Source organism: Urocampus carinirostris, chromosome 7 (genome assembly GCF_059441175.1).
Source record: "Urocampus carinirostris isolate Australia breed hairy pipefish chromosome 7, RoL_Ucar_1.0, whole genome shotgun sequence".
NCBI lineage: Eukaryota > Metazoa > Chordata > Actinopteri > Syngnathiformes > Syngnathidae > Urocampus > Urocampus carinirostris.
In genome coordinates, this window is record NC_142355.1 from 30,120,295 (window position 1) to 30,132,153 (window position 11,859).

General features: G+C 39.3%; 1 protein-coding gene across 1 annotated transcript; it reads left to right on the forward strand.

The window, feature by feature from the left end:
* The first annotated feature begins 244 nt into the window (after positions 1–244).
* api5 (apoptosis inhibitor 5) lies at positions 245–10,445 on the forward strand. The gene is made up of 14 exons (XM_088340535.1): positions 245–585; positions 2,531–2,692; positions 2,794–2,887; positions 3,694–3,759; positions 3,837–3,988; positions 4,167–4,373; positions 4,553–4,657; positions 5,829–5,918; positions 6,072–6,253; positions 6,334–6,427; positions 6,500–6,556; positions 8,713–8,792; positions 8,869–9,011; positions 9,817–10,445. Exons 1-14 carry the CDS (start codon positions 514–516, stop codon positions 9,894–9,896), a joined length of 1,584 nt encoding a protein of 527 aa, XP_088196661.1. The 5' UTR covers positions 245–513; the 3' UTR covers positions 9,897–10,445.
* The last annotated feature ends 1,414 nt before the right edge of the window (positions 10,446–11,859 follow it).

The window sequence follows — 11,859 nt, forward strand, 5'->3', positions numbered from 1 at the left end:
TAAAACCAATATTTGTTTAAAAAATGGTATTTTATATAACCAGTGTTTCCTGCGTTTTATTTATCGCTATCTGTATTAGTTTCGTTGCAATGCAATTTGAATAGAAGTGTGTTTGGCGTTTTTTTTTCAATAAAGATTTCAATAAAGACAATAAAAAAGAGCACCACTGCGCGGCAAAAGTGGCTCGTAAATAGTCACGTGTGCGCCAAACAAGCTTGTGATTCGTGAAAAACGCGCACGCGCCTCTTCATCACTTCCGTAGCTCATTAGCTTAGCCTCCTCGTCTCTATAACGTTGCTACTGCCCCGGAATCGAAGACGATTATAGTGCGTTTCGTTATTCTCACTTCTTAAAATTCAACTTCCAAATTCTCTACGTCGTGGTAATTCTACACCGAATTGGTGTAATTAGGGCTACAACCTCGATAAAAAAACATTAAAAAGAGCGATTTTGTTAAGGGGGTGCAGCGGTTTCCTATTTGAGCTGAGCGCCAGGCATATCGGACGCACGCTGATGGCGGTCACTATCGAGGATCTCTATCGATGCTACGGGATCCTTGCTGATGCCAAGGACGACATCGGCCAAGTAAGAAATATAGAAGGACAAAAAAATAAAAACGGTTTTATTCACAAAACTGCTAAATATCAATTATAGGGGCAATTTCCCGGCTACTAGTTTACGTAATCCTATGTTGTGAGTTGCGGTGGCTAAGCTAGCTATAAGCTTTAGAGTTCACAGCGCTACCGTGCAAGTTTAATTTTGCAACACGATCTTATAGTTTATTTTTTCCCCCATGAAGTCTGAGTTTGCCGTTAGTTTTATCTTTACATGTTTATCCTTACTTGAAATAATTCTAATGGAAAGCATATGATCGGAAATGTTCAGTACGACATTTTTAGTACAAAACTTGAGGAATAATCGAAACTGATACTAGGTATTCATATATGTAGTGTAGAAAAAAATGGCATTGTCTCTTGCAAAAAGTAGCTGATGTTTCAAAGGAATGCATTCAAATCCCAATAGAATATTTTCTTAAGCGTTACATTTACATCACATGCACATTTTGATGGTAATTTATTATTCGACAATATTTTGGTTTTCGTTTTTAAGCGTCCACTACAAAACATCGTTGTGAATCGCATTACTGAGGCTTGGTTCCTGTTTATCAAAACGAGTATAAATAACATCTGATTTCAATATTTGTCCATCTGTATCAATTATAATAAAATGACTCGTATATGTTTATATTATAACAGTTAAGTGTTTCACATTACCACTATAAAAACGTACACCAAATCTTCTTACCTGAATTTAAAAAAATGAGTATTCATAATTTGTTTTCGTGTCTCAATTAAAAAATATATATGTTGCTGCTAATGTTATTGCACTACTTTCTTGCAGCAATGTTCTTATGCACTGAGGCCAGTCCCCCAAGCAGTACCCTGTAAATATTTACCTCGTTAAATTTACATTAATCTTATTTTCCTTTCTTTTTTTTTTTTTTTAAATATATATTTTGTTACATGTTAATCCTGGAGTTCCACGTCTAATTTTGTAAACAATCACGGTTAACGGATCCCTTAACCGCAAGGGTCGCCAGGCACCAATGAGGACACAACTCTGGACATTCTCCTCTGTTGACGGTTCCTGGCCTGTTTTTGGGTCCTGGCATCAGTTTGCACCTGGCCGCTGCTTAATGTTGTCAGCCCAGTTCTTTTTCGGTCTTCCTCTTCTCCTGCCCCCTTGGACTGTGCCCTGTAGAATTATCTTGGTCAGTCCTGATGATCTTGTGACGTGACCATACTACTGAAGTTTCCGTCCGCGCACAGTTGACAACAGTTCTTCATAGGGTCCAATGTGCCCACAGTTTCGGTTGTCACACGGGCTAACTAGCTGATGCCTAGAAGTTGCCTGTAGCATCGCATCTCCAAGGCCTGGATTTTCTTATGCAGTTTTAAAGTGGGAGTCTTGTGTCTTGCAAGCGTGGATGAAGATGGAATTAACCAGTGCTTGCATGAGTCTCATCTTTGATTTCACTGCTGTTCCCGTTTCTTGAGATGGGTTTGAGTCTGCCAAGTGTGGCTGTGGTTTGAACTATCCTGGCCATAATTTCTCATTCAGACTCTTTTTCTGATGGGATAGCTTCAAGATATTTGAATTTGATGACTGGTTCTAACTCTCTGTGATTGATGATGATGTTTGTGGTGATACCTTGGGGACTTTGGTCATTAGTTTTACCTATTTATTAATGACAGAGAATTATTTTATTATAATTCTGTAATAGAAAGGTGTGTAATGTACAGAGGCTATCATTTCCTCTGAAATAAAATTACTGTTTTCTTTCTCTTTTCCCCTCTTGTTTTTTTGATGTTCTTTCTCTTGTTGACTCCTTGATTCCTCCTTATCTCTATCAAAACATTTTTCTTTTTTCAATAACACCTGCCATTGAATCTTTTTTAAAGCGAAAGTCAGCTACATTATTGCACAGATTTACATAACTTATTTGTTTCTCATTCATTGTCATCTGCAGCACAAAGATGCCTACCAAGTCATCTTGGATGGTGTTAAGGGCGGGTCCAAGGAGAAGCGCTTGGCGGCTCAGTTCATCCCCAAGTTCTACAGCAGCTTCCCAGAGTTAGCTGATGCAGCCATTAACGCCCAGCTGGATCTTTGCGAAGACGACGATGTGTCTGTAAGCAGGATGAGTCTTTGCGGTCTCTCAAAATTTAACCTCAGATCAAGTTTATCTACCATTATTATGTGCCTTACAAATGCCTGCGTGCTGTGGTCTAGATTCGGCGGCAGGCTATAAAGGAGATGCCTAGGTTTGCAACTGGTGACAACATCTTCAAGGTTGCTGATATTCTCACCCAACTCCTACAGACAGGTAATGAAGAAGTAGTAAAGTTTGACATATTTTTAATGCACAATCAATGTAAGGGCCCGGATACTTCGTAATTAATAGAGGGGAAGATTGACTAATATGTAATGGAAAGTCCAATGACTGAAATAGATCTCATGTGCTTACAATGAAAGCGAGTTGATAGTTTGGTTGCATCTCAGAAGTTAGCTTTTTTTCTTTTTATTGTCGTAATGTAATGCTTAATTATTTCCAAAAATATTGGGATTCTATGGACACTCAGTTAAATTCAATTTCAAATGTGTAAATATTCTTCATGGTGTAAGCTTAATATTCAAGGTGCATTTTTTTTGGCATTTACGTTTTTTTAATCCTTATGATGGTGTTTACCAAAAATTAACTCTCAGAGTAATGCCGTGAACCCTGTTTATAACACAGTTCTTTTTCTGTCACACAACCTCACTGACTTGCATTGCACTCTGATTCTGATTGGCTGCACAGCCTCCCTCCGTGTATTAAATCAAAGTGTAGTAGTTGTTTCAAACATTAGTACGATACTTGTGGGGTTTGTTCTTTGGGTTTAACGTATAATAGCTTATTTAATTTTCTAACATTCGTAAATAAACAAAAGTAAAGGGTTTCTGGTTGGTTGTATCCCATAACCATTTCTTGTGGTGTTTCTTGGGCTATTACAGCCTGTTGGCATCCATGCCTTTCGAACCTGGGGGACCTCTTATGCTAATGTGCTAACCACTGCACAACTGTTTTTACTCATGGATTTTGTTTTTTAGCGCGGAATAAAAGCGTTCACTGTATCTGCATTGCTCTTTTAGATGACACCGCTGAATTCAATCAGGTGAATGGTTTGCTGATTTCCATCTTCAAGATTGACGCGAAGGGTTAGTGTTTGTCTTTAGTAAGAAATTCAATTTTTACCTTATACTTGCGTTAAACACTGGTTTTGCTTTTTCTGCAGGCACACTTGGGGGTCTCTTCTCACAGATCCTTCAAGGGGAAGACATTGTGCGTGAGCGGGCCATCAAGTTCTTGTCCACCAAGCTCAAAGCTCAACCGGAGGATGTCATGACAAAGGAAGTGGAGGACTACATCTTTGTAGAGACTAAGAAGGTTTGCTTTGTGCATTTTGAAGTTGAAATCAGAAATTGTATCAAGATGGAGCCCCACAAATTTGATTCTTTTTTAGTATTTTTTTAAACTGTAGTACAAAAATGGTCCTGATCGTTCAAGACAGTCATCATATCTAAGGTTTTGTTGAAAATCCAATGTGCCCTTCTCTTCCGCTCAGGTGCTAGAGGACGTGACTGGTGAGGAGTTTGTGCTGCTTATGCGCTTGTTGTCTGGCCTACGGGTGCTACAAACAGTAAGCGGGCGTCAGCAGCTGGTGGAGCTGGTGGTAGAGCAGGCCTTCTTGGAGCAGGCACTTAATCCAGCCGACCCTGACACGGTTGATCGCCTTCTTCAGTGCACACGCCAGGCACTGCCGCTCTTTTCTGTAAGTAAATCTACTATGTGTAACACTTTTTTAAGGTTTAATTTTCACTGGCTGCAATCACACTAATTTAGCTTTCATTTACTTCTGTGTTACGATATAAATAACTCAGTCTTTCTTGGTAATTTTTTGCTTGGACAGAATGTAACTGATAAATTCCATTCTTTTTTTCCCCTATGTAGAAAAATGTCCATTCCACGCGATTTGTGACTTACTTTTGTGAACACGTCCTGCCCAACCTCAGCACGCTGGCGACTCCTGTGGCTGAGCTAGACATACAACTCGAGGTCAGTCTCTCTTTTTCTCCTTGCTGTTTTCCTTTGTCATTTACGTAGTCATTTTTTTCCCATGGCCGCATCAGTCTTGTATCAATAATACATGACCTACGCCCACTAAATAAAATGGCAAATGCACCATTGACAATAGAAAAAAACGATGGATGGAAACTTTGAATATATGATCAAAAACAGACCAAAATTAAGCTGCCCCTTCACCCGTGTGAGTCCACAGGGAAACGTGGAAAACTTCCTCGAATTGCAGCTTTTGTAATTACATAATGTTTTAACATTAGGGGATCGTGCGGGTGCTTAAAATCCTTAAATGCTGAAATTTTAGTGTTGTTTCAAGGTTTGAATTTGGGTGAAGTGCGGCTATGTTTCTGGACAAGTTTGCTTAAAAATGATGCAGACACTGCTCTCTGGTGTCTTTGCTTTGGTATTGTATTTCTTCTTCCCATGACTATTGCCAGCTGTTGTAGGTTTGTGCGGTATTGTCTTATGAAGCGTTAACGCCTCAGAGGACAGGTGCATGCTACACCTAACCGAGCCCTATGAAAAGGGTATTAGTGCAAGGATTGTGTATCAATTATGGACATTAATTATGAACCATGCAAAAATAATACGCTAGTTTCCCCAGTGGTTAATTTAATAGGAAGAACTTCCTGCAACTGATAATGTAAGCTACCCATTACTGTCATTTTCACCCAACACTTATATGAGGAAATATTTGTCTCAAAAACAAATATAATATTTGCTCAAGATCTATAAATCATTTGTCTTGATAAATGCAGACGCAAGATTAAAAGTCGCATATGCAAATTGCAGCAATATTTTTGGCTCTGCAAATACATGATTTTCTTCTTGTAGTACTGGAAATATGGGGAGATTGGCTTTGAAAATTTATGAACCCTGAACATTGCAGTTAGTATTGCAAGTCCAACTTCTTATTCAACCCAATCAACAAATCAAATAATGTTTTTGCTACTGAAAACCTTCACCACTAATCGGTAATGTGAACCCCCCCTGAGATTTGTTTTGGCATGAAACGTGCCATCACTACTTGCTTATAAATTTGCACAATTAACAAGGAATTGCGCATTTCACTTTAACTGTTCTTAATTCTCCAACGAGTCGCAGTGTTCCACAGTAGCGGCAAATGACTGTCGGATTTTGTGCATAGGTCCTCAAACTTTTGGCAGAGATGAGCCCTTTTTGTGGGGACATGGACAAGCTGGAGTCAAACCTGAACATGCTTTTCACTAAGTTACTGGTAGGTAGAAGCTCATACAACCATCAACCAATACGTTCTTTGAGAATGTGCTACCAGATGTATTGAGTGTCCCACGGAAATGAAAAATTTTCTGTAAATGTATCCACCCTTTGTAATTATATTGGTGATGGGCATTTTAAATTTGTCTCATAGGAATACATGCCCCTCCCCCCGGAAGAAGTGGAGAACAAGGAGCAGGCGTCCACCGAAGAACCCAAGCTGCAGTTCAGCTATGTGGAGTGTCTGCTCTTCAGCTTCCACCAGCTGGGCAAGAAACTGCCTGATTTCCTTATTGACAAAGTGGACGCTGAGCGCCTTAAAGACTTTAAGATAAGGTTCTGACAGACACAAACTCATAAAATCTTTTCACTTGAATGTCTCTTAAAAGAACTCACACTTTTTGTCACACCTGCAGGTTACAGTATTTCGCCAGAGGCCTGCAGGTTTACATCCGACAGCTGCGAGTAGCTCTGCAGGGCAAGACGGGTGAAGCGCTCAAGACAGACGAGGTAGAGACGGCAACCTCTGAAGTGTGAGTGACAGATAATGCGATTGCTGACCGGGGCTTTTATTGTCATCAGAACAAGATCAAAGTGGTTGCCCTGAAGATTACAAACAACATCAATGTGCTCATCAAGGTTTGTTCCAGTTTAAAAACTCACAACTGTCTTTATTAATCAGTTATGTGCAGTATGTCTTAGGTTTTGTCCCAAATTTGTTAAACACAATTCAATCTCTACCAGAATGAAATATGTCCCTCAAATTGATGCATGTCGTTTCCAGAAGAACGAGTGTAATTTTTTTCTTAAGCATTGACATTTAGTACTACTCACACCAATATTTATGTGTAGACATTAAAGGGACATTGCCACTAAGTATGATTTTGAATCTTGTACAGTAGTCAGATTAATCGACCATTAGACAGTTAACCTAACCTTAGCAGTTTTGGTATTGAATTAGCAGCCTTAGCACTGCCATCTTTTTAGCAAGTACCGTCATATGAAAGATCGTATTACAGAAAGCAGCCGGCAACGGTTGCTACCAGTGACCCGTAAGTCTACAATTATTGTTGGAAGTCTTTTAAACCCTCAACGTTCCGCCGGCGGGCCGCTCTACTTTTTATAAACTAATGTGTCTGTACGATGTCACCAGTCACTGAAATGCGTCATGCCAAATATCATTGGAAACCTTAAACTCTTGGGAGTCAAGGTGTATTCATCAGAGAAACATCACAATCGGTCTGAAACGAGATACTCGATAACCATAAAGCCTGTGGAACTCACCATTACATCCACTGGCCGCCTTCAAATTCTTTGAATGTATGCGAAAATGGCTTTGTTTCATCAAAAACAATCCATAGAATACAGCTGTGTAAAATATTTACTCCGAAACACGGGATAATGCCGTCGGATAAAAGGGATCCGCCAAAAAAATTTCTGCTTCATTGGACGCTGCTTCTTAAAATTTGTTGGTTTTGCTCCAAAAATATCCTTCTTGAGGTACAAATATCATCAGCCGGTAATGACCAAACCGAATGAGGATTGACACATTGTGAGGCTAATAAAATTTCCAACATTTTATGCCATTTTCCGGGGGTGTATTCAAATCGCAGCCGGAAAAAACATGCGCATGGCAATCCGTGATTCATTTACAAGTCTTTCACACTGGCCAGAGTAAAATACAAATTTCTCAAAATGTATAGAAAACTGGGTGTCTCCAAAAGGCTTCTTTTGAAACTCCTAGACCTACCCTTAGAAAAATGTGTAAAATACAATGCTTAGTCTTTCAGATTGTGATCAAAATTGACCAGGGACCAGATAAAGCTTCGTGCTATTGTCACACAGGTTTTCCAGCTAAGAGGCCCATGCTACACTGATCTGCAGGCAATTAATTGCAAAAAAATATTCAGGCGAGAATAAAACCCTTGTACATCTGTGTTCCAACTCAGATTACTCAATTTTAGTAGCACTTGCAGTGACTATTTTGTTTGGGGAAAAACTTCCAAATCTGACCTTTCAAAAGAAACCAAAGTCGTCCAAAATGTTCTACAACGGCATTCAATTTTCTTTGGGTACGTTTTGGATTGGTATTTTAGGCGACTTCTATAGGAACGTCAAAGGGTCCCATCCATTCATTATCAGCACCGCTTATCACAGTAGGGTCGCGGGGGTGCTGGAGCCCATCCCAGCCATCTTCTGGAGGGACACTGAGCTGGTTGCCAGTCGCAGGGCACAAAGAGACCGACAACCCACTCACTCATTCACACCTAGGGACAATTTGGACCGGCCAATTTACCTGACATGCATGTTTTTGGAATGTGGGAGTAAACCGGAGTGCCCAGAGGATACCCAAACAAGCACGGGGAGAACATGCAAACTTCACACAGGAAGGTCCGATCACATGACCTCAGAACTGTGGCGCACACGCGCTAACCACTGCGCTGCTGTGCCACCCGTTATGGGGTTAAATTGATTAAGTTATTTGAAACCGCATTCAATCAGATTAGTCAGTTTTTCTGTTGCGAACCAGTCATGCCCATCATATTTGAAGTCCTCTGCTTTGTTCTAAAGCAGCCACAACCATTGACAGAAAGTCCTTGCTATGCGCTAACACATTTAAATGATGAACTGTATCCTTAATTTAAAAAAAATTAAGACGGTACTCAAACAAGAATTCAAATGTAAAATTTGCTTTTCAATAACCATGCCAAAACCCTTCAGCCAATGTCCTCCAAGCTCATTTTGTCCAATCATTTTCCCCTTTCTCCTCCCATCCACCTAATTGTGTGTATCAGGATCTCTTCCACAACCCACCATCATTCAAGAGCACCGTCACTCTGTCATGGAAGCCTGTCCAGAGAACTGAGGCTGTGGTGTAAGTTTGGCAATTGGCAACACTGCTGATGCCGAAATGTCTTTACCTCATTCACAATCTCGTATCAACCATACAGTATGAAACGTCCATCAAGTGACGAAGCAGCCTCCGGCGTAAACGTCAAGAGGCAGGTTGTACCGCAGCCTCGGCGAGACGCTCGGCAAATCTACAACCCACCCAGCGGCAAATACAGCGCCTCCTTAGGAAACCTTAACTACGGTGAGCATGAACACTCCTTTCATGGCACACTTTGAGATGTAATCCAGTAAAATATTCTGCATTTTGTTTTGATGACCAGATATCATTTCACAATTGTCCTCAATTAACAGGAGTTATTATTTGACTGATATTTTGGTACCTAATATAATGTAATTTAAAATAAGGTTTTAAGATGGCCCCTTTTGCACTTTATGAGGACTGTAGTTTTACTTTTTTAACTCATAAATTAATATATTTGCTTGTGAATCATTTTAAAATTAAATTATAAATGCATTAACAAGCTGTTTTTTTAAATTGTTTCCCCCCACTGTATTAAAGATAAATAAAAAATGTAAGAAATAAGTATGAATTAATTGGCAATAAATAAGTTTAAAAATAACTACGCCATCTACCTTTGTGTAGAATGTAGTATTATTATTTTTTTTTCATTAATATATTTGCTTGTGAATCTTTCTAGCTTTGGATTAAAAACATTTACACGCTGTTATTTTAAAAATAAAACAATATCAGAAACTACTATTTGAACTCGGAAAAATTGTTATAAATTAATTGTTAATAACTATAAAACTAATCTACACTTTATGAAGACTAGTTTTACTCTTTTTGTAAAAAACATTTTTCTTTTTAGATATGCATCTTAAAAATAATCACAACTTTTTTATTAAAATATTATTTATTCTAAAAGGTCTGAAATGTTATACTTGATTGTTAAAAGTATTTTTTTTAAAAGTCGTTATGACCCTTCGATCCATTTTAGCCATTTTTTGTCTAACGTTGCGGTCTCTGCCACTAATGTTACCTGCAGAGCAGCGCGGCGGATTCAGGGGCGGACGGGGACGGGGTTTCGGCACCAGAGGCAACAGAAGCCGGGGGCGAACCTACTGAGGCGGCTCATGAGGGAAGTTGATGGCTGGTGATGGGGGAGGCCGCTTGTATATGAACTAGATCAGGTTAGGATATTTACAGTGATCCACAATGGACCACCACCCTCTGTAATTTGGCTTTCAGTTTTTAAAAATGACGTTTCCATGGTGTTCTCCCCCTCCCCAAAAACCGCTCTCATCGCATCCTCTCGACGAACTTTTGTATCCAGACCGACTAGAACCCAACTAGAAGCTGCGGCTTCTCGTACTTGATCCTCTTGTGGTTTTAAATGTTTATTTTTGTGGAGCAAAAAACACCCGTATTGTGACACACCAATAGTCTAGTGGGTTTTTTTTTTCTTCAAAAGAAAGGAAAAGAAGAAAAAAAAGTGTTGAAAATCGATTTGATGTTGGAAACTATTTGTTTTTACAATTGTATTTAATCTTGTTTTCTTTTCTTTTTTAATTGATTTGAGTATAGGGCTGTAGTCTTGATTAGCGGACTACCATAACTTTGTATGGGTTGATGATGTTTCTGGATTTTTATCATAAACTTGTATGGAAGTATTAACAGCGGTTGTCATGTCTTAATGCACAAAAATTCACACAACAATGAGCATTTGCATTTTGTATACCATGTTATCAATTTAATACTCAACTGGCAGTGAATTGGGTACCAATTGTACATTCATAGTTGATGTAACCATTGCAATTGTAGAAAAGTTTCCTCCCCTATATTAGCAGTTATAAGATGTGTCTCCCAAGAGGCTATGTGCACAAGTGAAGTTTCTAAGACATTGCACATTTTTTTGATATTTCGTTTTCGGAAAAATAAAATCCACTAAAATAAAAGTTGTGATAGGCTCTTCCCTCTAGGGGGCGATCCAGACAAGGGTTTTTCCCTTCCTGCCAGAGCAACAACCAGTTCTATTTTTAGCTCCGTCGAACCTTTCAAGCGTCTTTCTTTGTCTTGCATGCAGCGATAACACTGCAGATATATTTTGAGAAGATTGTTATCAAAAGAAATGCGCTCATTGTTTTTTATTTTAAGCTATTGCTATTTTACGTTCAAAGCCTGTAGCAGCATTTTGCCCTTTTACTGGTTTTCCAAGTGAAAAAATCCCCCCACCCTGAGTAACACTGTTTGATTTTGGGCTATTGCTTGTATGAAAAGCAACAAATGGTGATACCGATTTTAATTTTTGTGAAAACTTCCACTCAATCGGAGCATTGTATGCAATACAAGCTATAACCAATGTTCACAATGAATCTTCAAATTTAAGAAAAACATTTTCTTGCAAGATAATTTACTGCGGATGATTTCACTCATGTTTTTCTTCCAATTTGAAGTAGTTCCGACCATCCATCATGCATAATATCACTGAGGTCCTTACTTAACTTATCCCCCTTTGGCCAGCAGGGGATAGTAAGCAACCGTGGGAAAATATCTCTTCTCCCTCACTGGTGATTGATCGTGACCAGGTATTTCCCAAAGCACGCACACACATACACACACTGCAGCTCTGAAAATAATCATGCAGGGAGATGCGTGGGCGGACAAGGATCCAAAGTATTGAGGCACAGAGAACCCCTTGTCCTTAACTGCCGTAATTGTTTGCCATGTTGTGTGCTTTGGATCGCTAATTTTCGGTCTACTTTGCCATAGTTTTATTTCCCCCCTCTCTATTAGTCAGTTTTTCAAAGGATTCAGGTTACAGGCTATTGTGTGCGTGACATCTTTTAGTGATTCAATTTAAATGTTGCGTTTTCCAGGTTTGAAGTGCTGGAATTTGGGGTGAAGTGCTTTAAATGCTTAAAATTGTTGCCATGTTTCTCTGGAGCCTGACTCCAAATGGATTGTTCCACGTGCAGCCCCTTTTAAAGGTTTCGTCATTTTCTTCATGTGCAGGCTTTAGGTTTTCCCTATCCCCATTTTAGGTTTTAGATCAGGGGATGGTGTAAAGGTAGTTTGTAGTCTGTACAGC

What these genes read in the sequence shown, in the direction of transcription:
- api5 (XM_088340535.1), top strand. Translation starts at nt 514, where the DNA reads ATGGCGGTCACTATCGAGGATCTCTATCGATGCTACGGGATCCTTGCT. An exon ending in CACCCAACTCCTACAGACAG is followed by an intron (nt 2,888 to 3,693) that starts GTAATGAAGAAG and finishes TTGCTCTTTTAG; the next exon opens with ATGACACCGCTGAATTCAAT. An exon ending in ACATCAATGTGCTCATCAAG is followed by an intron (nt 6,557 to 8,712) that starts GTTTGTTCCAGT and finishes TGTGTGTATCAG; the next exon opens with GATCTCTTCCACAACCCACC.